General features: G+C 41.7%; 1 protein-coding gene across 1 annotated transcript in view; it reads right to left on the bottom strand.

Moving 5' to 3' along the window:
- LOC124546190 (synaptic vesicle glycoprotein 2A-like) overlaps positions 1-27415 on the bottom strand; it is a 118234-nt gene that overhangs the window by 72463 nt on the left and 18356 nt on the right. Inside the window, exon 3 of the mRNA XM_047125018.1 lies at positions 11512-11673. Coding sequence (XP_046980974.1) covers positions 11512-11673 — 162 coding nt within the window. The remainder of the gene's footprint in view (positions 1-11511; positions 11674-27415) is intronic.

Here is a 27415-nt window from a genome sequence, read left to right as displayed (position 1 = left end):
GCTTCCCAACACGTCTCTGACGATTGTCTGCTCGATTATGCGACATTCATCGTTGACGAGAACGTGATGCCAATCGTGAGCCGTCCATTCGGCTGTTGTTGAGCTCATCTGTACCGCGCTACATTGTGTCGTGGTTGCAAAGATGGATCTCGGCATGGACGTAGGGAGTGAAGTTGTGCATCATGCAGCCTATTGGGCACAGTTTGAGACGTAACACGACGTCCTGTGGCTGCACGAAAAGCATTATTCAACATGGTGGCGTTGGTGTCAGGGTTCCTCCGAGCCATAATCCGTAGGTAGCGGTCATCCACCGCAGTAGTGGCCCTTGGGGGGCCGAGCGAGGCATGTCATCGACAGTTCCTGTCTCTCTGTATGTCCTCCATGTCAGAACAATATCGCTTTCGTTCACTCCGAGACGCCTGGACACTTCCCTTGTTGAGAGCCCTTCCTCGCACAAAGTGACAATGCGGACGCGATCGAACCGCGGCATTGACCGTCTAGGCGTGATTGAACTACAGACAACATGAGCCGTGCACCTCTTTCCCCGCGGGGGGAATGGAACTGATCGGCTGTCGGACCCCCTCCGTCTTATAGGTGCTGCTCGTGCATGGTTGTTTACATCTTTGAGCGGGTTTAGTGACATCTCTGAACAGTCAAAGGGACTGTGTCTGTGATTCAATATCCACATTCAACGTCTATCTTCAGGAGTTCTGAGAAGCGGGGTGATTTTTTTTATGTGTGTATTATCATGCGTATTTAAGTGCTAGACGATCAGGTACGAGTCGTGTGCTGTGATATGCTTTTCCTATCCACTATTGTGCTTTCGTTGTCTATGGCGATTCGAATCGTCCTTGTACCCATAAAGGTAAAAAGTTACGTGCATAACTAAAAAAAAGATTGCTATTCGCAACGAGTTTATTTACATCTCTGTAACGGGTTATATTATCTATGTCAGTGACAACTGGATTTCATGCAAACTGCATACAATGATCGACACGGTTTTGTAGTCGAGTTGCCCATCCTCCTGTTCGTTGAGGAGCTCCGGAAGAAAAATTTAAAGATGTCTGATAAATGAGCTGGTATGCATTATGCAACGATTTCAAGTTCATGAGGTATACTAAGTTATCAGTTTAATTAAAAAGGCAGCCTTAGTAATTAAATAGCTCTTCACGTCAGAGAAACTTGGGATATAAACTGTGACCAAAAATAAAACGGGCAATGTACGTATCTGAAATGGGCAGAGAAATAACAAGAGGACAGTAAATGGCCGTTGGAAGATAATGTAAAACGGCGATAGATTTCTGCATAAAAGTGAAACTCCCTAGTGACGCAATGAAACATTTCAACCCGTGTAGTACATGCAGATAATTGTAGAGTATTTCGGCATTTTGGGGAGCAGTTCCGTGACTTTCTCTTTTACAGAAACTATCGAGTTTGGCGGAACACAAAAAAAATGTATGAAATATTGAAGTGTGAACCCACGATCTTTCAGTTTTTTTAGCATGTTTATCAACGGAGTGTGGGAAATTTTTGTGAATACTTAATTCCAGTCTAGAACGATCCAGCATTTACTCAAATTTCCATGGTACACCATAAACATCCAGCCAAGAACCGTTTCAAATTATAGCTTAAACACATGTGTGCAGAAATTAATGGAACCAAACAAAAGCTTTCAAGTATCTGGATGGATATAAGTGACGAAATGGCTCCATATTTCAGTCCATCAGAGTACCTGTTGATGCCATTTCGGTCTGACACTGAAATATTTTCATTTCGGTACTTACATCCGGTGGGGTACCTGAAAATCTTTTCTATAACACACCCGCTGGAAAAGACTGCAACAACCATTGAATTTTTTTGCTGAAGAGCGTCACATACTTTAGATTTTTCTAAACATGCATTAATATCTAGTTCAAAACTTCTTATCGGTTTCGCTTACGCACAGCCATATTCAGATTCATAGTTATATGATACATGTGATTGGCCAGTATCTTCATGTAACATGGGCTTACTTTTTCCAGTCGACCATAGATGTGAAAAATGGTTGTGAATAGTGATGAATTATCTGTGTAGCCTATATAATAACATATTTGAAGATACATGTGCCATTCTGAAACCGGCAGTAATATATAAAGGCAATTCGAGCTCCACCAAATAAACTTTCGGACTGTCAGTTTAAAGACAAGCAAATTCAGCCGTTCTTCATCAGCCTTATTACTACGAGTTTCCGTGGATTATACGTTCATCATCAGGAAGATATAATTATTAACTAAAAATGCGATTCTTAGCCTTCATACTATTTTCCGGGCAACCTATATAGCGCAGACCTGCAGTGATCACAGATTACTTTTTCAGTTCTTAATTGACTGAAGTAAGAGGAGACTATCAGTCTGTAAAGAGTGAATAGCACAGGGTAAATATGGCTCACGATAGCAGACTTTGACTAATGAAAAAACAGTGTCACTAGTTGCCTAGACAACAGTATGAACAAATCATCTGTTTCGTCACTTTAAATAAATACTTCTGAAGATTACGGTATATTCCCTCGAAACGCATAGTGCAAAGATTAATAAAAGTAAGTGAACACAGTTATTTGTGAACTCGAACTGATACTCGTAACAAGCACGTTTCGTACTATCATAGAATATTCACCTTGTTTTATATGTTGTCCTGAACCGGACTGAATTGATGGTCTAATTGGACCAAACTATTTTGTGATCAGTCTGCCCATTCTTAGAGTATCAAAGCAATAATACTTTTCTCAAATGAACTAGATTGGCAACCAAATCGCCCCTTCCTATGTTCATATGGAATGTAAAAAAAATGCATAATACTGTAAAGATAAAACTAGGTATAAAAGAAGCGTAAAGTACCGTAGGGTAGGGAGGAATAAATCGGGCCTTCTGTAACATACTTGCGACACCTCTCTCCCCCATCCAGTCATTGTAAAATACCGCTAAGAGGTTAGTCAGGTCAATATAATATTACTAGGATTGAATTGTAGAAAAGTAGACGAAATAGCAAGTGAGGATATCAAGCCGACCTGCCAGCAAGGGGCAACCGATGGCCCTCCGTGACTGAGAATGTGCCGGGAAGCGACCAGCCAACCACACTTGGAAGCCGGCAAGACCATATTGTCTGACCTCCAGATAAGATTATACACGTTGCACAGTCGGATAAAGTGCAAAACGTGGTCCCCTGCTTGGACGTTATTACCCGAAATTGTGCGTAATGAGTATTGTTTGCCTTATCGTGGTAAAAATAGGAACTCTTCTCAAAATGTGCGGCACTGATAAAGAAGGGCCACAGTTAAAGTGGAACGATTTATTTTCTAACGTATTCGTGAGTAGTTCCAGTGAAGCCAGTGGGGATCGGCAAAGAATATTAGACTTTCGGTGAGACATTCTGTGTGTAGACTGCCCCGCAGTTGTAGAATATTTTATGACTGTTTGTTCGGAGGTTCCACACCCTTTTCATGACGCTATGAGTTGTCAATACAGGGTTCTCCGTAAGTTAGGTCTCGGTAACTTCGATTCCAAGGCGTTCATTAGCGATTCTTCCGTGGTTAAATGATCCATTGTGCAGGAACTCTTGAGAAATAGCTTCGGCCTTCCAGTGTTTTGAAGCACAGAAATCAAGTCGTGAATGAACAATTCCATTTGGTGTTTCTCATAGTACTGATTTGTAGCTAGTAAACCGCTCAAAGAGTAACTGCAAATGAGGAAAGTCTCGCAAGAGCATGTGGAGATATATCAATGGGCTTTTATAATGGCTACTGGTACTTTTGTAAGGACACTGCATTCCTATAGTGGAGATGTTGTTTACTACCTAAAGAGAGGGTAATTCGTTCATCCTTGAACAATAAAGTCATCTTATTGTTATGTCTTTATATATTTTGTGCTTAAGGATAGATGTTGACGAAGTCATGGGCAAGGTCCCCTTCAAGAGAATGTTCGTGTGAGCCTGTGAAGAGGTTCAGAAAGATCACTTGTTGTTTGGGGAGGATGGATTGTGGACGAAATGATGTCACGACACTAGATGGAGAGCGTATTTGTGGTGCTTGTGACCTTTTATCTTCCAAGAAATCTGGTGGTTCGGATGGTCTCTGTGACTACGTGTATGGTCTGCGAAGTTAAGTAATAGTTGGAGCCGGTGCATCCTCTGTTATGAGGCTATTTACGGAGCTCATCCGAAAGGCGCAGGATGAATGTCTCACCACACAGTATGGAAAGATGCGGCAACGATAGAACCCGACTTCCACAGCCCAATCGAGACAGGATAAGAGAATGAGGAGAGTGAAGTGACCAACAACTCATAAGAATTGCTGAGGCGGTAACAAGCGGTAATTGGTATGCATGCGACATGCGTACCTAATATGTTTCCAAAACCCCGCGCATAAAAACGGGGTTTTCCGATTCTCATACATCGGATTTAATTAATGATAAAAAGGTAAGGTCAAGCGTTTTGGGTAGCCCTTGGACTAGGTACCATTTATATAGCCAACAGAAGGATCGTTTTAATGTCGTTATCCTACAGCACAGAGTCAAAGTATGAATATTACACACTTCCTTCTGCTGAGGCCAACGGCGAAAATCGGCTGAACCTTTTTGCATTTGATGTGGTTTAGTGTGGGCTTGATGGGATTTAGGTGGCACCATTAGTTAATGGGTGCTTCCACGGAAAACCCCACAAAAAAGGTTTTTTTTATTATATTTTCGCAGTCACCAGTGGACCAAAAGTTAGCCGATGATTTCAAGGCGGCTATGCACATCATATGGCTGAAATCTTGACGCTATAGTCCGAAGATCAACCTTGAAGATTTTCGATATCTTTACCCATTTCCAAGATACAGAGGCTCGAAGGTAACCTACTTGTAGACTTAAAATCATTTGTGAAGAGAAAACGGAGTTTATAAACTGGCGTAGCACAGAGTAATACGGTGTGAAGTATCTCCTTTATCATTTGGAAACCCCATGCTGTAGCACTGAAGTACATGCAAAATTCTTTTCCACGTAAAATCGGGTCTGAGGTGTAGAATTAGTTTTGCGGTAGTGCAGTTTCACATAAGTAAACTATCTAAATATTACTGATGTTCCTTTTCAAATGAGTTACACACCCTGATGCAGCAGGGAAATAAGGAAAACAGAGGAAAAATGCTCCTATCGGAGCATAATAAACACGAATATGTTTTTGTTTATTTAAAAGACCGTGACTGAAAAGTGAACTACCGGCTGCTTCGTTCTACTTTCCCCAGTACCTTTAAAAATTTTCCGAAAAATTTTGACATGTGAACATATTCGCTCTTTTTGTGCTGAGGGAAAAGAAGCCTGTAGCATTGGAAAAGAGACCCAAAAGTAATAAATACTGGAAGATAATAGTCAGTGGATGGGTTATACAAAGAGCGAAGGAGACAATGGCAGAGTGAGAGCAAGAGAAGGACGCAATAGTAGTGGAACGTCGTTGACAGTGACAGAAGAGTTCTAGGAAAAGAGTGAAGAAGAAATGCCAGGAGGGGGAGGCGGAATGAAGAGAAAATTGAAGTGGTTGAGAGCCAGTGATAATGAGAGACAGAATATATGACAGTGATAACGAAGAAGAAAGAGAGGTAGTGACAGTGAGAAGAGGCAGCAGCAGCATGAAGGAAGGAATGGGATAATAGCAGCAAGAGAGAGACAGTGACAGTGAGAGCAGACTGTAGTATTTGCATTTTTTGTGCTCCGGTAGAAGCATTTTTTCGCTGGTTTCTACCTGTTTAAGCTGGCATGTATGAGAAAACTTAGTATCGGTAAGTAATCCTAGAGATCGATATGTTACACTTGTTCTGGAAACGAGGAATTGCAAACCATAATTGAGAATTCAAAATTGAGCCTTTCTAGTGGAGGTCTGTATTGGGCGTTCTGCGTTGCTAACTTTCGAAGACATGTAATAGACGCAGAAGTCATCAACATGCATGGAAGGCGAGGTCACAGGTCCCACGGCTTCAATAAGACCATTAACTGGTTTTAGGAAAATGGCTACACTCAGAAAGGAGCATTGTGAGAATCCATTTTTATGTCTGGGAAGAAGACTGTGAGAAGCTCCTGTTTGAACGTGGAAGGACTAACGAGATAAAAAATTCCGGGTAGAAGTCGTGAGGGCACCTCAAAAGTCTTACCCATTCACAGTAGTAATGATAAGATGCTAGTATGTAGTGTCTTAGGCATTTCAAAGGGCAAAAAATAAAATATGTCGTTAAAAAGTAGAAGAATGTGACGTTCTGTTCTAAGCATACATAATGCACCACCTAATTAGATATGAGGTCAGGGCTTGGTACTTAAAAGCTGAATAATTCATGATCGATGTATGGGATATTATATGCTTCAGAGACTTGAGAATCGAGGGATAGATAAATACTCTCCGGATAACTTTTATAGAAGTGGATGTTGCCGAACCTCAGCAGAGTGAGTTGCTAGTTGTTCAGCAACAAAGGTAGAGTCAGACTAAATGATACCATCTAAACGGTGATCAGTTTGCCCCGTACGTTAGAAGAGGTGTAACAGATCCCAATAATGGTTACAAATCTTTCTCAACTTTCCTTCCACGGAGTTTTAAAATCAGATAGTGGGCGCAGGTTCGGAGTCTTTTGAAGGTGATAAGTACATCCCTCCACGGATCTCGTTCACGTTGCTAGAGTGAATCTCTAATTTGTATTGACCACAGCTGCTTCACGTTTCCACCACGGTGATGGTTTGCAGCAGAGGGATGTGAGCAGAGTGAGACCGCTGTAGGCATACCCCTAGCATTAGGAAGGTACACTACATCTTCAGCGGGGAGTCCTGCATGGAGGACGATTTCCAATCCAATGCCATTGTCAGAGGCATGTGAGATGTGGGCCACGTAGCCAGTGGGAGTGTAGATATCAGCAGCGATCACTTCTTGGAGGGGAGGCAATGTCAGCATCAGCAGTGTAAATCGTGTCTCTGAACATTTACAATTTATGTGGTGCCTGAATGGTGGCCAGATTAATCGCTGCAATGCGGGAGTGTTTTGGACATGCTACCCTGTTAGCATGGAGGATCATGCAGAGATGTCTAGCTGGCATGAAACATCCAGTGCAGCCACTGTGGTCACAGTCACTGGTGGAAGCAGGTCAGGCTCCACATTGGGGCGTTCCCAGACAGGTGGGCCAGCACCCTGATCTGCTCTGTTGTCGACATCGTCATCCCAGGAGATTGAAACCAATGGCAGTCGTCGCGCCCATCGAGCACTAGGGATGGTGATGCTGCCACGATGGGATCTGAGAACACCCCTCCAAGAGATCCATTACTGTCAGCTGGGATTGCAGGATGCTCCGCAGATAGAACATTAAGAGTGGCCACTTCTGTCGTCAGGGTGCTCAAAAGGAGATCACTAGCTGGTATCTGGTCCACTATCTACGATACCTCGTGAGGGAGTGTGTCGTTGGAAACCGTGAGACTTAGCTTCTTCTGTTTTCAGGGCGATTGCTGCTTCCAGAGGTGCTGTTCTGTTTCGGAATGTGGCTGTTCGTTGTCCAATGTTGTGTACGTCTGAAGAAAAGCGAAGTTAGTCACCACGCTCGGTTCGATGTGCATCGTGGTAGGCGGGCCGTTCGTCGAACTCCGGAGTGTTCTCGTCGCCATCAGAGGAGATGGTGCCGGCGGGGTCTCGTCCACCCCGTCATTCCCGAGCGAGAGTGCTGGCGGGAGCACAGGCGTACACTGAAGTGACGCATCCGAGTTGCACATGGCCAAGGCGTAGGTGTCTGGTAAAGAAATGGTTGTCACTTTGGGAGCTGCGTCACTGGAAGGGATCTGAGGCGAACAGCAATGGAGAAATCGAACCTAATGTAACGCTCTTGTCGATATCCTGCCCGTGTCTGCAGTTGGTCATCATATATGACGATGGCTCGCACACCACCCGTCAGCAGATATGATGCGTGTTTGGACAGTTCGACCTTGATCTCTCGCACACCATTTAACACATGGCATGTCGGGAACGTCTGCTATTTTTCCGCGATGTAGCCCACAACGTTGTCGTAGGATCGGAAGGCATCAACGACCACATCTTGCGGCACTTCGAAAGAGAGCTCAAACACCCGAATTGTCTACCGTCACCTTTTCAATATGCCTGTCACAGTGTTTGAATTTTAGTCCGTGTGCATGTTGTCGAACTACGTCAGCGAGTCCGTCGTCATTTTAATGCAGACAGTGCTGCTGGTGATAGAGAAGTGAATATCTATCACTTGTCGCAAAAGAATTGTTCGATTTCTTAAGCGCCAGGCGTGAATATTCGGTTTGGAATGTAACTTTAAGTGTCTCATGGCGGTAAGGCCGGGCGGGGTAACCGTGCGATCTAGGGTGTCTTGTCACGATCCACGTGGCTCCCACCGTCGGAGGTTCGAGTCCTCCCTCGGGCATGGGTGAGTGTGTTGTCCTTAGCGTAAGTTAGTTTAAGTAGTGCGTAAGCTTATGGACCGATGACGTCAGCAGTTTGGTCCCATAAGACCTTACCACAAATTTTCCTCTCGGCGGTAAGAGTGATCCATGGGGTATAGTGTTGATGGACGCTATACAAGACGAATATCGCGACGCAGAAGTAAACAACACCGTAAGCGGAGCTGTACCCGATGCTTCAAGCAGGTCCGCACGCGACCACAGACGGCTGGCCGGTGTGGCCGAGCGCTTCTAGGCGCTACAGTCTGGAACCGCGCGAACGCTACGGTCGCAGGTTCGAATCCTGCATTGGGCATTGATCTGTGTGATTAGTCAGGTTTAAGTAGTTCTAAGTTCTAGGGGTCTGATGACCTCAACAGTTAAGTCCCATAGTGCTCAGAGCCATTTGAACCATTTGATCACGGACGGAAGCTGTCTGTTACTACTAAGCCATTCGGACACAGTGGTCAGTGCAACTGCACGGACTATACCGGGACGCCTCACTGAAAGGATCATTGGCCAGACTCGTTTTAATTACATGTTCGAACTCTTGCGAGAATTGTCTGAATGTCGTGAGTAATGAGGATAATGGGCAGCAGCAATACATCAGTAGTCTGCAGATAGGCTGAGATAGCTTACTAGTCAGAGCATTTGCCTTATGAGCAGGAGGCCGGGATTCGTATCCCACTTCAGCACAAATTTTCAGCTTCTCCATAGACGTGGATCAATGGCCACTGGCAGCTAAATGTCATTTATTCCTCTGTGCCTCGTTCGTTATTCTTCCTCTTCTTCTTCTTCTTCTTCTTCTGGCCGTTGGCTGAACTAGAAGTAACTTTCGTAATCTATATATTATCCGTTGAATTATAATGTTATTACATTCAAGGGTGTGTGCAACTTTCTTAGAAACGATTACCTTTCATTTCTGCCGTTTCATTTAATTTATGGATTTGATTTCTGTCCGTTTTAAACAAGTAGATTTTGGAATGTTTTTGTAACTGAACCAACTAGTGTTTTATGCTCTCTATCGTAGATTATTTCTTGACTGCGATACAAACCGAATTATTTCCATTTAACATTTATATGTGCGAAAATCTCAATGAACATCTTTTACGCGGTCGAATGTTATCAAACGATGATTGGCTTGATGCAATCATTTAAAGCGATGGATATATAATAAATGTTCTTTATTTGCAGAAATCTCCATAATGCAAAAAAATACTGAAATACAAAATTATCATTTTTCTTTTCCATTACTATAGGAGTGTATCCTTTGGATGCGACAATTGGCGATTATGATCGAGACATTCTCATTTGTTTGGTCGCTAGAAAACTTGTATGAAAATATCATAAAAACTATAAAAGGATACCCTTCAAGCATCACTCACATAGTTAGTTAGTTATTTGGTTGCGTGTTCCACTGATCAATCGCACGGCACGGTAGCTGTTATGATGTGGAACGTGTAAAGTGCGCAAGAAATGCACAAATGAAACAAGATTTTTTAATGTGTATATATTACAATACAGAGTTAAGGATTAATATTTCTATTATTTATCTGATTCCCTTAAATGGCACAAAATGCATATAACTATATTTATAGATTTCTTTATTCCTATTCAAAAATTCATCTATGGTATAGAAGGAGTTGTCAAGGAGATATGATTTCAATTTCTTTTTGAAGCTTTTACTGCTGTCTATCAGACATTTTATTTCATCTGGTAATTTGTCGAAAATTTTTATAGCAGCATATTTTACCCCTTTCCGTGCCAAAGATAGATTGAGTAAAGGATAGTGTAAGTTTTTCTTTTTTCTGGTATTATAACCGTGAATGTCATTGTTGTTTTTAAACTGGTTCATGTTGTTGAGAACTAATTTCATTAGTGGGTTAATGTACTCTGAAGCTGTTGTAAGAATTCCCAATCCTTTAAAAGATGCCTACAAGATGTGCGACTATGAACCCCACACATTATTCTAACCACTTTCTTTTGAGCAGTGAATACTTTTTATCTAAATGTTAAGTTACCCCAAAATATTATTGCGTATGATATATGAGAGTGAAAGTATGCAAAGTATGATTATGTTAGCGTACTAATTTCTAGATCCTCAAAATTGTCAATTATTCTGATTGCAAAAGTTGCTGAACCTAGTCGCTTTAGAAGATCCAAAATATGAATTTTCTAATTAAGATTCTCATCTATGTGCACACCCAAAAACTCAGTATGCTCTGCCCTCTCTACTGACTTCTCTTCATGTGCTATATTTATTGAAGGAACTGTACTTTGTGCAGCAGAAAATTAGATGTACTGTGTTTTTTCAAAGTTTAGAGCAAGGCAATTTGCAGAAAACCAATTAATGACTTTTCTGAAGACCTTAATTGTATCATTTTCAGTTGAAGTTTTTTTTTTACTGGATTAATAATGATGCTAGTATCATCAGTTCAGCTTCCTGTTTCAGAGAGGAAGGGAGGTCGTTCACATATATCAAGAACAGAAGGGGACCCATGACTGAACCCCGTGGAACACCTACTGTAATTTCACCCCAGGTAGATAAAGTGGCAAACTTATTTAAATCACTTGACCCATTTAAGGAAACTTTTTGCTTCCTGTTCTGTAGGTACGACTTAAACCACTCATATGCTGTTCCATTTATACCATAGAACTGTAATTTCTGTAACATAATGTCATGGTTCACACAATCAAATGCTTTGGACAAGTCACAGAAAATTCTTATTGGCGACATTTTATTATTTAAAGACTGTTATGTGGACAGTGAAATTGTATATTGCTGTCTCAGTGGAACAGCATTTTTGATTTTGAAATCCGAACTGTGCTTTATTAAGTATGCCATTACTGTTGAGATGGCTAATCACTCTTCAGTACATTACTTTCTCGAAGATTTTTGAAAATGCTGTAAGCAAGGATGCTGGCCGATAATTATTGACATCTGTGGTGTCCCCCTTTCTGTGGAGCGGCATGACAATGGCATATTTTAACCTGTCTGGGAAAATACCTTGAGTTTAGTACCAGCCTAGACGGGCCTGATACACTCCGACGCTCCACAGCCTGCGGTGGCGGTACTCACCGATATAGCAGATAGCGTTGAGTATGCCCTTGTCCTGCGTGGCGAGCCGGAGGTCGCACTGGGCGTAGGGCAGCGCGTAGCCCGTGCTGAGCATCGTCACCAGGGTGGTGGCCAGGCACACGCCGCACACCAGCTGCAGCACCCAGTGGAAGCGGCCCTGCCCTGCGCACACAGACACACCACACTGGTCACGCCTCTCCTCCAACAGTTTACAGAGCTTCCAGGCAGCGACGAGGCGAGCAATTAGATATACAGAATTTGAATCAAGAAGAGCTGTCAATATGAGTAACTTAGAAGTACAGGGCTATTACAAATGATTGAAGCGATTTCATAAATTCACTGTAGCTCCATTCATTGACATATGGTCACGACACACTACAGATATGTAGAAAAACTCATAAAGTTTTGTTCGGCTGAAGCCGCACTTCAGGTTTCTGCCGCCAGAGCGCTCGAGAGCGCAGTGAGACAAAATGGCGACAGGAGCCGAGAAAGCGTATGTCGTGCTTGAAATGCACTCACATCATTCAGTCATAACAGTGCAACGACACTTCAGGACGAAGTTCAACAAAGATCCACCAACTGCTAACTCCATTCGACGATGGTATGCGCAGTTTAAAGCTTCTGGATGCCTCTGTAAGGGGAAATCAACGGGTCGGCCTGCAGTGAGCGAAGATACGGTTGAACGCGTGCGGGCAAGTTTCACGCGTAGCCGCGGAAGTCGACGAATAAAGCAAGCGGGGAGCTAAACGTACCACAGCCGACAGTTTGGAAAATCTTACGGAAAAGGCTAAAGCAGAAGCATTTCTTAAACAGGAGGTTGGAAAACCGATGGATCGGTCGTGGTGGAGATCATGATCAACAATTCATGTCATGGCCTCCACGCTCTCCCGACTTAACCCCATGCGATTTCTTTCTGTGGGGTTATGTGAAAGATTCAGTGTTTAAACCTCCTCTACCAAGAAACGTGCCAGAACTGCGAGCTCGCATCAACGATGCTTTCGAACTCATTGATGGGGACATGCTGCGCCGTGAGTGGGAGGAACTTGATTATCGGCTTGATGTCTGCCGAATCACTAAAGGGGCACATATCGAACATTTGTGAATGCCTAAAAAAACTTTTTTGAGTTTTTGTATGTGTGTGCAAAGCATTGTGAAAATATCTCAAATAATAAAGTTATTGTAGAGCTGTGAAATCGCTTCAATCATTTGTAATAACCCTGTAGATATCCTCGGTGCAGCGACACTGCTTAAACCAATGAAGGTAAGTCTTCCGGTCCAGACTGTGCACCATTTACGAAGGTCACTCCAAAAGAAATGCACACTATTTTTGTAAAAATACAGTTTTCATTTTGCAAGTGTGAAAGTTTTACAGCGTGTAGATTCATCCTTCCCGCTTGTTTTCAAACTTAGTTCTACCTGTTCCCGTGAGTGGCGCCGTCACAGCATGTCTTCAAGATGGCTGCTACACTTGACGTTCGTCAGAAGCAACGTGCTGTCATAGAATTCCTATGCTGTGAAAACGAAACAGTGGGAAACATCCACAAGAGGTTGAAAAAGGTGTATGGAGATACTGCTGTTGATCGCAGTACACTTAGTTGGTGGGCAAGCAGGTTACGTGATGAAAGCAGGCACGGCAATATTGAGGATTGTCCTCGCAGCGGCAGGCCTCGTACTGCACACACTCCATACAATGTGCACAGAGTAGAATTAACGAATTGGTGAATGCTGACAGACGCATCACAGTGAACAAATTGGCACGCTACGATGGGATAGGGGAAGGAAGTGTTTGCAGAATACTGAAAGTGTTGGCGTTAAAAAACGTTTGTGCCATGTGGGTTCCCAGGATGTTGAGAAGGCTCACAAAACTCGGATGGACAACACTGAAACACCTGCCTTACAGTCCTGACCTGTCTCCATGTGACTATCATCTCTTTGCGAAACTGAAAGACTCTAATCGTGGAACAAGGTTTGAAGATGATGACTTCCTTGTGTACGCTGCCAAACAGTGGCCCCAACAGGTTGGTCCAGAATTTTACCGTGCGGGTATACAGGCGCTGGTTCCAAGATGGCGTAAGGCAGTTGACAGGGATGGAAATTATGTGGAAAAATGTAAATATTGTTCCTAAAGGATGTATTTACACACTGTAAAACTTTCAAACATGTAGAATAAAAGATGGATTAAAAAAAAGTGTGCATTTCTTTTGGAGTGACCCTCGTAGATTCTGTTACAGTATGCTGCTACTCCTACAATAGATGCACACTTACACATCATATGCAACCCGTATCTTTTTAGTAGACATCCTGCATCTTCTAAGTTTTCTGCCAATAAAACACAGTCTTTGATTCACCTTCGTGACAACATTATCTGTCCAACTTAAGTTGTTCGTATCTAAAGACTGCTAAGCTGCACAGACAACTCCAATGCTCAAGAAAGTAATTAGGAGTAATCCTATCGGTTACTGACCAGTATCACTGTTGTCGATTCCCAGTAGCATTTTGGAATAAATTCTGTGTTCGAACATCAGGAATTACCTCAAAGAAAACGGTCTATTGACACGCAATCAACACGGCTTCAGAAAATATCATTCAGGGAATCTCAAATGATTCCATATATTTAGATTTCCAGAAGGCTTTTGTCTTCGTTCCTCAGAAGCGACTTCTAATCAAATTGGGTGTCTGTGGAGTATCGTCTCAGGTGTGCGACTGGATTAGTGACCTCCAGTCCATCGTACTAATAGACGGAAATCCATCGAGTAAAACAGAAGTAATATCTGGCGTTCCCCAAGGATGCGTTACAGGCCCTCTGCTGTTGCTAATTTATATAAACGATTTAGGAGACCTGAGCAGTTCGCGTGGACTGTTAGCAGATGATGCTGTCGTTTACTATTAAAGTCATCAAAAGAAAAGGTATCTTTATGATGTGAAAAGCGGCAATTAGCTCTAACTTTTGAGATCATCCACGTGAGTAGAATACTACAATAAATTCGTTAAAAATCAGTTACACGAAAAACCTCACAAATCTGAAGGTTGTCAGTTCAACTAAATGCCTAGAGATTACAGTTACGAACAACTTAAGTTGGGCAGATAATTTTGTCAGGAAGGTGAACCAAAGACTGTGTTTTATTGGCAGAAAATTTACAAGATGCAGGAGGTCTACTAAAGAGATTGTCCACCTTACTCTTGTTCGTTCTTTGCTACAGTGCTGTGCTGTAAGGGATCCTCACCAAATAGGATAGATGGAGGACATCGAAAAAGTTCAAACAAGGGCAGCTCGTTTTGTATTATCGCGAAATAGGGGAGACTGTGTCACGGACATGTTTCGCGAGTTGGGGAGGCTGTTATTAAAATTATGACGTTTTGATTCCTACGAGGTCTCTTCACGAAATTTCGATCACTAACTTCTCCTCCTAATGCCACAATATTTTGTTGGCGTCGATCTACGTAAGGAAAAATAATCATCCTATTACAAAATAAGAGAAATCGGAGCTCGAGCCGAAAAAGTGAAGTGCTTATTTTTCCCTTGCGCTCTTCGATAGTGGAACGGTAGAAGAATAGCTTGAAAGTGGTTCGATGAACCCTCTGCGAGTTCACTGCTTTAACCACTGCACCGCCTCACTCTATGTGAGACCGTCACCCATTACACTAGGACATTATGTCATTGTAATGAAGGAGTAACATTCACATAGGAGACTAGCGACAATTCTAGTAATTATGCGTCGATCTGCTGCTAACTGGCTAGGGCGTATAAAAAATCATGCAACAGGGGAAAAATGACTTTATTGATCACAACGTGACGCGTTTTGGAATTATTTCCGTCTTCTGAGATCCAGGCGCAAAGGTGGCACAAGGACAACAACGTTACCAGACGTGTTCGCAACAAGAGATGACATACTACAGTAGTCTGTAGTTCTGAAACGCATCACGTTGTGATCTATGAAGTCATTCTTCACCTACTGCATGACTTTCTAAGCGACTTAGCCAGCTTAAGGCAGATCTACGCAAGATAATATCTGTCTTAGACTGCTGCTCCAAGGACGCCATTGATAGAGGAGGACAGGACGATCGGTCGGTCCCGACTGACCCATCACGGCCAGAACGCGGATTATTACTCAGGTCTTTTTAGTTTGCTATGCAGAAAATTCTCACGTAGTATTAACTAATAACCGATTTACTGCTGTCCATTAAAACTGCAACGCCAGGAAGGAAAGCAAATAACTAAAATCAACTTATTTTGTGTTTACAATATAGCGGGAAGAATACATGATCGAATTTGTATGTGATTTGTGGGTTTACAGGGTGAAAAGTTTGGTACACAGAGCTGCCACCTCTGTCAGAACCTCTCCCTTCTACAGCCTAAGAAATCAGTGTCTCTAACCCTGTTGGGTATCGAGTAAGACGGAGGTTCGATAACAGATACAGGTACGCAATGCCATGTTGCCTCAGATACGTAACAGTTCATCAAGGACAGTGACTGACATGACCAGATGTTTTCTGTGGTTGAGAGATTTTAGAACATGCTGTCTAATAAAAGAGTGGAACATGGAGACCACGGGAAACATGTGGGCTTGAGTTGTCTTGTTGAGAGATAACGTCATGGAGGCCTAGAACGATGCTTTCTAATTGACCTATACATCGTACATGCCGCGGAACATCCCTTCAGAAGGTAGACCGAAGGAAAAACATTCTTGAAGTATTCCCGGCGGATCGACTATTCCATCATTTTTCGGCATGCATCCTGGATATGTTTAATTGTGTTCAGATATTTCGACTGACAACCGTTCTGCCACTCTCAGGGTAAGTCGCTTGCAAGTTTTTAAATTGCTTTACACACTGTGCAGTAAACGTGCATGTCTCAGAGATAACACTGTTGGTATCAAGAGCCTCAGTCATAGGTATAGGACAAACAATAAACAACACACACTGTAAAAGAATATTGCATTGAACACCGGCGATACACTCCCCCTTCAGCGGTGACTGAACCACTGGCCATTCCATGGATTACAGTAAAGTTAAAACACTGGCCACAGCCCGTCCTACTGGGATTCAGAGGTCAAAGAAGCTGTGAAAATACAATTTGCTTACAACTTGCTCAGCTGCGCTCTCAAAGGAAATATTCTGTGTTCATGCCATTCCTAATTAGCAACAACACCCTTCGTAAGCACAGTGAATTTGGTGGAATATTACTATGGGAGCAAACTGCTGAGGTCATCGGTCCCTAGGTTTACACACTACTTAATCTAACTTAAACTAACTTACGCTAAGGACAACACACACACCCATGCGGGGGACTCGAACCTCCGACGGGGGGAGCCACGCGAACCGTGGCAAGGCGCCGAGACCGCGCGGCTACCCCGCGTGGCCACTGTGAATTAATTGATTCTGCGCTTGCTTTGTTGTATTTTTAAACGCCTTTATGGCTGACGCTGTTGTTACGGACAGTGTTATCTCTGACGCATGCGCGTTTACTCCACAGTGTGTAAAGTGATTCAAAAACTTCCAAGTGACTCACCTTCAGAATGGCTGAAAGGTTGTCAGCCGAAATACTGGAACATGAATTAAAAACAATCTGAATGCACGCCCGAAATAGATGGAATATTCGTCGCCATGTCAGCAGATTAGCTGTATTGATAAGGCTGGTAGGTAGAAGTCGGCACTGACAAAAATGACAATATGTATAAAATCAGTAAGGTCCCCCGCCCACCATACACTATATAAAAGTTTACTTATGCCTGGGTAACGTGATTAAGTACTATTATGACCAAACGTTTTATAAATCATACGAATTAGTGTAAGTCCACATCTGATATGACTTTAGAAATGTCTGAGTTTATACGTGGTACAACATTTATTGTTTTATTGGGGTATTTTGTTAAAAATCTGTTGAGCGTTTGAAGATTAAGTCCTTTGTTAGTTTATACACGCCTAGGTGTATATAAAGTCTTTTGGATATTATACTGAATTCACACGAACTCTTAGAATAATCTTCTCATAATAGCAACAAAAATGTTTATCTGTAAAGAACAGTCTCTGTACATGCTGATTTGGTATTCACTGTATTAAATAGATTGATTTACTCACTAATTGGGAGCTAATCATTATACGCCTATGTTAATATGTTAGGGCAATGGAACAATAGTAATAAAAACCTATACAGTACTGAAATGAATCGTAATTGTACTTGTCCTCTGTAAAGTGTTACCTTTTAAAGATTCTTTAAGTATATGCCAATTTTGATTTTCGGCTATTCAAAATTATCTCATTCGATAATATCCTTACAATTAAGATATATATGAAACTGATTAGACCTGACAATCATTGCACCAAACGTGCCTGCTCAAAATTTGTTCTATTTAACTGTTTTAATTTTGTACTCATTTTTTTAATGAGACACCAGTTATAGTTCTGGCTATTTTCTTGCATGTGTCTGCCATAGTATTCTGGCCTTTGTAATTTTTCAGATCGCCTTCTGACTTCAGGGTTTTTGAATAAGATTATTTTAATGAGATTTGTTTCAAGCATTTCTTGATTCACAATGATGAAGTGTAACAGGTTTTCGAACACACCTGTGTAAATATTACTCACAATAGTGTTCATGAACAAAATTTACGCCATGATATGTGTAAATAAATATTTGCATTCTTAGAATTCTTTAAGCCTGTGTTTAATTTTTTATTTTATGTTGTGTAGTACTGGTCACTGTTATCTGAGCTGTAATTACGGTTGTTTTCATGGCTTTGCTGAGCGGCCATTCAAACCCAATTAATTTGAAATTGCTAGAGCTCGTGAAAAGCTATTGACTCTGAGTCATGTAGTTCACTGTTAATTTCGAATTGTCACTAAAGGCCGGAAGCAATCTGTAGTGACAGGATTTTGAACGCCCTTGCAGTTGAAATAAAATTAATGTTACTATTTACCCTTGTTTAGGTAAGGCATTTAACATTCAGGTCTCTGAAACTTCCTGTTTTATTCTTTGCGTTCAGAACTTAATCTCTTAACGCTTTAAGTTGGCTTCTGCGCAGTTTGAGTAAATTCGCATTTCAGCGACGTTTCCTATAATTTACGTTTGTTTAAAATAGCATTCCTTGCACATTTTAATTGTACAGGATGATTCACGAAGATATGCAAATATTTTAACATGTTATTCTACAAGTAAGACTAAAGAAAAAAGTTCATATAAACATAGGCCCACAAATGTTTAGTTACAGAGTTACGGCTAATAAAAGATTTTGCCTGAAATTTAGCAACTTCGCTAATGTGAAGAGATCGCAAAACTGAACCATGTTAAAGTGGAGCACGATTTTCATTTATTTTGTTGTTGTTGATCTGGTGAATCTAATAAAACATGTCCCAGACGTGTATTTGCAGTAGTTTTCCAGAACGTCCAGAGAAGCAAAGACGTAATTTCGTTTAATTTTTAATTTTTTAACTACTTGGCCCAGTTTATTTTTTTAATTCCATACAATTGCACGAAGTTTTCAGCAGAAGTTGTAGAGAATTAAATGTTGGAAAAATGATGTTAATATCGTTAACTGAAACTGTATGAATATGTCAGATAATCTGCTTTTATTATTCCAAAGCACACGTGAATTCATGTTAAACCGAAAAACAGCAGACCTCGGTGTTAAGGAAGTTGTACAATGCACATATAGTACAATTTCACAATACATTCACAATAAATGTTCAAAAATGTTTCCACCGAGTTCAATGCATTTAGCTGCACGTGTATGAACAGATTTTGTTGCTCGTTTCAGTTTCACAGGGTTATTCTTAATTTCGTCTATTGCATTCATTATGCAACCAAGTAATGTCTCACGTGTATTGACTTTGTCCTCATAAACTGTGTCTTTCATCCATTCCCATACACAAAAATCCACTGGTGTTAAATTGGACGATCTGGGTGACCACAGACGTGTTGCACCGCGACCAATCCACTTCTGGGGAAAATGTTTATTTAAATGTGTAGTAACGGCGTTGGTGAAATGTGGAGGTGCGCCGTCATGTTGAAAATACATTTGCAACCGCGTAGCAAGTGGAATATCTTCGAGCAAGTGGGATATTTCTTCTTGAAGGAATTGTAGACGTCCTGGGAAAATGAATGGTTCAATAAAGCGTGTGTTGATTATACACACCACACATTAATGCTAAGTCGCTGCTGAAAATTCAGTGGCACTGTTGCATGTGCGTTTGTTTCACGTACTCGCTATGTAAATTGTTTATACCATCTCGAGTAAACTGTGTCTCATCAGTAAATAAAATGTATTTGTGTAACTACCGATTAGTATTTAAACAGTTGCTCAACTCCAAGCGAAAGGCAAAATCTCCCGGATGTAAACGATACACTTTTTGTTTATGGTAAGGATACAGATTATTGTACTCCAGTGTACGCCATACTGTACCTTAGACTGTGAAATGCCTAATCGTTGAGAGATACGTCGTGTACTGGTAGCCGGTCTACGATGAACAGTATCCATAATATCCTCATCATCGTCTTCACGTATCGAGCGCTCATACTGATCATGAACGCTAATTAGAGAACCTGCCTCCCGTAACATTCGAAATACTCCGCTAGTGGTTCGTGCTTTCGGAATCCTCGGAGTTGGATAACGCACGCGATATTCGTTAACTGCAGCCGTAGCATTACCATCGCATTTGTCGTAAATAAACACATCGGCGTATCCCCCTGTCGTAAATTTGAAAGGCATCCCTGTTTCATGAATAATCCACAAACTACAGCAGTTACTATGTGGTTTCACTTAAATACACTGTTGTTATTATATTCTTTCACTGAACAATACAGAAGACTTAGACAAATTTACTTGTATAGTAATCTTTGCTTCTCTGGATGTTCTGGGAAACTACTGCAGGTACACGTCTGGAACATGTTTTATTAGATTCACAAGACCAATAACAGATAAATGGAAATCGTGCTTTACTTTAATCTCTTACAGTTTTGCGGTGGCTTGATATTAGCGAAGTTGCTAAATTTCAGACAAAAGCTCTTATTAGCCGTAACTCCGTAACTAAACATTTGCGTACCTATGTTTACATGCACTTTTTTCTTTAGTTTTACTTCTAGAATAACATCTTAAAATATTTGCATATCTTCGTGAATCACTCTGTATAACAGACCTTCCTTTTCATTAAGAGCATTCAATTGATCAGTTCTTGTCTTTTCTTTGATTTGCTTGCATGTTCGCAAAATTGTTTTGTTGTTATGGATACACTTGGATTAAAACCTTTATAAGCATGTCACTTTCTACACAGTCTCGGGAAATAATGATTGTTGTATAAATTACACTGCCTTCTGGTTTCTTTGACAGCCTTCTGCGAATTATGTTATCCAGTTTTGAATTTCCTTCAGTTAATTTAAAAATTTTATTTATTATTTTATTGATTAAAAATTTTTGTGACTGAGTGTAAACAGTTATCAATAAAATCTTGTGCGATATTCCTGGCAAATAAATTTGTCCCTGGCAGTTTCCACTCAATCTCCCCCCTTATCACTTACGCGCCTCAGTACTGGTTGTGAGCCTTAAATACGCTGTTACAGATCATGTGTTCCACACACACCAGAATAAATTTCGTGTCATACTTAAACTCCTAACTGAAGTCTTCTGTATGCCATAAACACAAGCTCAGGGGACAAAGAATTAGTTACCTCCTTAAACGACAGCACTGGTCGCTTTGGAGCACTGCAGATCATGTGAACCCGCACCACTGACATACTTGATGCCATGAAGTGGGTCGCCGCGGAGACGAATGGCAGAAAGGAGGTATCGTGTTTGGAAGGGCCCGTGACAATGAAGTTCCCCAATTTGTTGGGGTGTCAAAGCAGACAATCCGATGTGTCTACATGGAATGGCGCCCCACTCGCCTCTATGTAACACAGCTTAAGATCAGTAATTGTAAAAAGATCCTAAATAACAGGTACAGGAGACGAATATTATCCCTTGCCAGTTCCGATCGGCTTCTGACCCAACAAGAATTGCTGCTGTCTGTGAACGCAGGTCAATATAAAATCGTTTTCGATATAACATTGCGAAGAGAAATGAATGTAATGGATATTTGGAGTCTGATACTTTGCAGAAGGCGTTTGGCCATAGCGTCACATAAATCTATATGTCACCACTGTGCCAAACAGGTCAGAAACTGGTCATTAGCTAACTGGAAGTATGCAGTATTATTTGAAGAGTCGCGATTTTGTCTCTTCTCAAGAGATAAAAGGCGCTGAGCGCACCGGTGGCCCTAGGGGTCGATTAATCCTCAGTGGGTGGAGGATGGAGTTCAGGTCGAAGGTGATTCACGGAAGTTTTGCCGGTGTTTTACATGCCATGACTTGCGTCTTGTCATTCAGATTGCCATGAACATTAGCCAAGATGTATGTTTCAATATTCTTGGTGAGAAACTGTTACTCTTTGTGGAACGTCTTCATGAAGAGTATGTCACGGACAATCCCGTCCTCCAACGACACACCAACCGCGTTAACAGGGTTGATCTCATACTTTCCAGATCTGACGAAGACTCAAGCACCTTAAAGCAACTCGAGTGGCTCGCTAAATCGCCCGATGGTAATTCCAAAGAAAATATCTTGGACTGTTTGGACCAGCAGGTGAAACGTAGCAACCAAAGTCTCCTCAATTTGATAGCTCTGCGGGATTTAATCGTCGATGAATGACTCTAGTTGGATGTGACACGCCTGCAGAAATCTACAGAAATCTATAGTCTCTTTTTCTTGCTAAGTATAGCCCATTGCATAGACTAGATGTGGTGATACGCGGTATTAGCTTCACGCCTCCCGCGGATATGTTTATAGTGTGTTTTCTCCGCCTCCACTGCTGAGTGTATAGCAAGGTTGATGGCCATGTGGCTGTGTAGAAGGTATTATCCGCTCAGGGATTGTGTGTTGTGTTGTCGCCATCATCATTTCATCATCATCGATGCGAAGGTCGCCGAACTGGCGTCGATTAAAAAGACTTGCAATAGGCGACCAAAAAAGCCTTTACAGGGCGTCCTGATCAATAACGCCATAGGATCCTTTCATTGTGTGCTTTTTTGATAGTCTACCAAAAGTACTGAGGAGCTCGCAGAATGGCCAGTGGTTGTCAAATATCAGCTTTATGTATATGTAAGTCTCCGATGTTCGTCCATTGTAATGCACCAGAAAGTGCGATCGAATGTAGTCTTAAATCGTGAACATTTCGAGACGCAATAGCTACACAAATACTCTCAGTGCCACATCAGGCTTCTATAAGTCATTATTCGGATTTCTCTCGCTCCCTTGGTTAAAGTGTCCACATTAACACTATCTGATCAAAAGCATACTGCCATCTATTATCAGTGCACATAAATATGTGGTGTCTCCACCCTTATTTGTCATGACGGGCTTAATTCTGCTGGGGACACTTTCAATGCGGTGTCTGAACAGGTCTGACAAGAACCCGCAAATGTGAAAAAAAAAAGAAATAAAAAACCCAAGAGTAAACTGAGCTATTAGGATTTTTTTGTACTGACGATTACATAGTTCAGTTTAAGTGTCTATGATTAATTTATTCACACCATTAACCCAGTGTTTCAGCTACTTTATTAGTGTCTCTTTTCTTATCTTGCCAATACTGCATCCACTGAGAATCTTCTCCACCAAGGGCTTGTTGGTGAAAACAAGGAAATAACTGAGGAGAGAAAAGATCCGAGAAATTAGTGATCTCTGCGTGCTTCCAAAAACTAATGAATTCTACTTTACAGTTGTATGAAACGTCCCCTTTGAACAATTTATATATGGCTGTGCTTAAACTGACACACAATATTTTGTTAGCGCAACGCAATCTGACTTTCAAAATTCCCTACAAAAGAATGGCCCTGACTAACATTAAACTATACCTTTCACAAATCACTTACCTCACAAAAATCTTCGCTACTCAAGCTACTGCAATACAGCGAGCGCCATTACTGCCAGCTAAATAAAAGATTCAAACTACTGAAGGCACTAACTACTGATAGGGATAGTTAGCAAATGAAAGATATTAATAGAGAACAAACAATGTATTTACCTTGATATCATCATATATAAATATAGCAGTTCATGACAAATTTCAAAACTCCGCCATCTCTCTCCCCACATCCACCACTGCTGGCGGCTCACCTCCAACTGCGCAACGCTACGCGCTGTTCACATCCAGCTGCCTAACACTACAATGGCGAGAATTACAACAATGCAAAGCAGCCACAGACTGCACACAGCACAGCCAGTGATTTTCATATTGAGCGCTACGTAACGTTGCCAATAAGAAAACATAAACAGCCTACTTACATAGAGAAAACATAAACAGCCTACTTACAGTTGTTACGACTCTACATCAAGTTGAAGTATTTTTTCTGGATGTGTAAATGTTAGTTAGCTGTGTTCCTTATAATGTAAGAAAAGTTAAAACAATATTAATAAAATAAATTCTTGTGACATTACATAGCTGCCTTCAATAAATATTAAGGCTCTTTTTATTTCCGATACTTTAGAGCCTGTGTTACTTCGTACATGGATGCATGTCCGAAAAAACTTAGCATCGTACATCCGAACAACACAGGCACTGCAATATCGTATTTATCCGCCGACAACGGACAAGCGACTTTCAATTAAAATGTCTCCCCTGTACGGGAATAGTCATAGTGCATGTACAAGTGCTGCTTGTACACATATAGTTTAAGACACATGGAAGTTTGGATCTGGCCGTGAAGCGAACACGGATAGTCTAAACGTTTGGCGATCGCTCGCGAAAAGGTTGTCCGTATTCTCAACTGCGAATACATGTCATATCTTTGAAATGCGAATGAGGCTAACAATGTAACATTCTGTACGTTGATTAAATTTTTACAGTTAAATATAATTGTTTTTTTTTCAAACAAGCCAAATCATCTTTTTGTGTAGAGTTAAATTACAACAACCCTATCTCTGAATGTCTGTGGAGGAATGGTGGCCCATTCTTCCTCAAGACCCGAAACCGGAGAATGTAGTGATGTTGGAAGCAAGGTCTGGTGGAAGTCGCCATTCTAACTCATTCCAAAGGTGTCTCATTGGGCTCAGGTCGGGACTCACGTCAAGCCACTGTATTTCAGGAATGTTACTGCCGACGATACCATTGCCTCACAGACACTGCTTTATGGTAGGGTGCAGTGTATTGCTAATATTAACAGCAGTCGTCTCGGAACTGTTCGTCTACTGTATACTGTAAAGTATGTCACATCCTTTCACATTTAGTGTTTTCTTGAATACAGTATGGGGACAACAAAAAACATCTGCATACTGTTACGTCACCTCCTCCGTATTTTACTGTTCACATAACACCCGATAGCAAGTAGCGTTTTCCAGGCATACGCTAATCTCAAACGCTTCCATCTGATTGCCACGGGTTGTAGCGTGATTCATCACTCCAAAAAGTTTCCAGTCATCCACTATCCAGTGGCATCGCTCTTTAAACCAAGTCAAATATCGTTTAAAGTTCACTATATACATATGTGGCTTATGAGGAGATGCTCGACCATTCTGTCCCATTGTTTGTAACACCCTGCCCACGGTCATTGTGCTGGCTGGACTGCAGGTAGCACTTTGGAAGTCTTTAGTGATTCCTTCCGCTGAAGGTCTGCCTCGTTTGGTTTAACTATGATTGTTTCCAGTTCGCATCAGTCGCAATACCAACTGTCTACTTGTAGTTTTAGGAGGGTTGGAAGGTCCCCGATAGATTTCTTGCTCAGGTGACGTCCAGTGTTTGGTCCGCGTTCGAAGTCATTGGGCCTCTCTCAGCGATCCATTCTGTTACTACTTCTCTAATAACAACACAATACTCCCCGCCCCGTTTATTCCACCGAGTACGTCTCTTGCGACTTCTAGTGGTCGATTCCGCATTGCGTGGGGGTGTCCGGATATTTGACCAGGTAATCTGTTTTGCGATCATCTTCGAGTCACCAATTTCATATTACTGCAAAACAGCATAGGTATGGAGTATCAGCTCAGCTGAATGAATATGGACGGTCAAATCATAAAAAAAACATTCAGGGCTTCGGCTGAAGTGATATAAGGAAAAAGAAAAACGTAGATCACCGAGTGGTGACTTGAATTCCATCCTGCTCGAAATGAGTTCAGTATCTTATCCAGTGCATTAATCCTTTCTACGAGGCGTTGTGGAGCGGAGATTCAGATGCATCATCTCGCTCCTGGACATGTATCACGACACTACTTCCGATCTACACCTACACATACGCCGTAAGTCACGGTAGAGTTCATGCCGAAAGGTACGTTGGTCCATTCTAATACTGAACTTCTTCATCTAGAAGAAGTTCCTTGTGGCTAACTTGTTAAGACGGAAGCAGTGTTCGAAAACAGACTGCATGACAATCACATGTGGTCTGCTCTACACACGCGGTGCGCGTTTTCAGATTCTTTTATACTAGTCCTCCATACAGCTGATATTGCGAGTTCCACTTTAATCACAACGTTTGCAGTTGACCTACATGCTTCCAGCAGAAGTTAGTACTGGCGATCTATGTAGTCGGACCAATTCACTGCGGCACTCAGTGCAGCAGTTAAAACGCTTGTCTGACTTATTAGGAGAGAAGGAAAGACTTATAACATCTCATGACCTCATCTAAAAACACAAACTTTTTCTGATTAAGACAGTTAAAGCAAATAGTACAACTATATCATCTGAGGAATGTGTTCGTACATTCTATCAAAAATATTTCGTTGTAGTTACATACGTCTATACTACTGCTAGCGACGTTAATGTGAAAAGGAAACGTTAGGGTAGCACTAAACCTGGTATAGCTAATAAGTTAACTGACAGGAACAGTGAAACTGTCTCGTAAAAAGGGTAGAGTGCTGTTGCCTGAAATGCTTTCAGAAACATCTACTTTCCTTTTGTCACCGGCTAAGACTAGAGGTTCAGCTCCATGTTATAAGAAATGGAAAGCCACTATAACCACAAAAAATTTCGCTGCAGCCATAACACACTACATACGTTTGTTAGACTTCCTCCAAGACAAGCATAGCACTTCAGTGTCACGTCGCGTACTGAGATTCGGCAATACATATTTTCTTCTATTGCTCCACGCACAGACGAAGTGCTACCAACATATTTTCTACAGCTGTAAAGCTTGTTGTCTTCTAACCAAATTTCAGGCAAATTCTAAAGAACGTTCACTAATTGTAAAGCTTGTTGCATGCCCGCCAGCAGTTAATTCAGGTATCCTGTTCATATTTTCTCTTCTTAATACTATTGAAGTTCCTTGTATGCACGATTTTAGTACTTTGATTTTTTTTCCTTGAACCATGGACCTTGCCGTTGGTGGGGAGGCTCGCGTGCCTCAGCGATACAGATAGCCGAACCATAGTTGTAACCACAACGGAGGGGTATCTGTTGAGAGGCCAGATAGACGTGTGGTTCCTGAAGAGGGGCAGCAGCCTTTTCAGTAGTTGCAGGGGCAACAGTTTGGATGGCCTTGTAACACTAACCAAAACGGCTTTTCTGTGCTGGTACTGCGATCGGCTGAAAGCAAGGAGAAACTACAGCCGTAATTTTTCCCGAGGGCACGCAGCTTTACTGTATGGTTAAATGATGATGACGTCCTCTTGGGTAAAATATTCCGGAGGTAAAATAGTCCCCCATTCGAATCTCCGGGCGGGGACTACTCAGGAGAACATCGTTATCAGGAGAATGAAAACTGGCGTTCTACGGATCGGAGCGTGGAATGTCAGATCCCTTAATCGGGCAGGTAGGTTAGAAAATTCAAAAAGGGAAATGGATAGGTTAAAGTTAGATATAGTGGGAATTGGTGAAGTTTGGTGGCAGGAGGAACAAGACTTTTGGTCAGGTGAATACAGGGTTATACAAAATCAAATAGAGGCAATGCAGGAGTA

Source organism: Schistocerca americana, chromosome 1, assembly GCF_021461395.2.
Source record: "Schistocerca americana isolate TAMUIC-IGC-003095 chromosome 1, iqSchAmer2.1, whole genome shotgun sequence".
Taxonomy (NCBI): Eukaryota; Metazoa; Arthropoda; class Insecta; order Orthoptera; family Acrididae; genus Schistocerca; species Schistocerca americana.
This window is presented reverse-complemented; position numbering and strand designations above follow the sequence as displayed.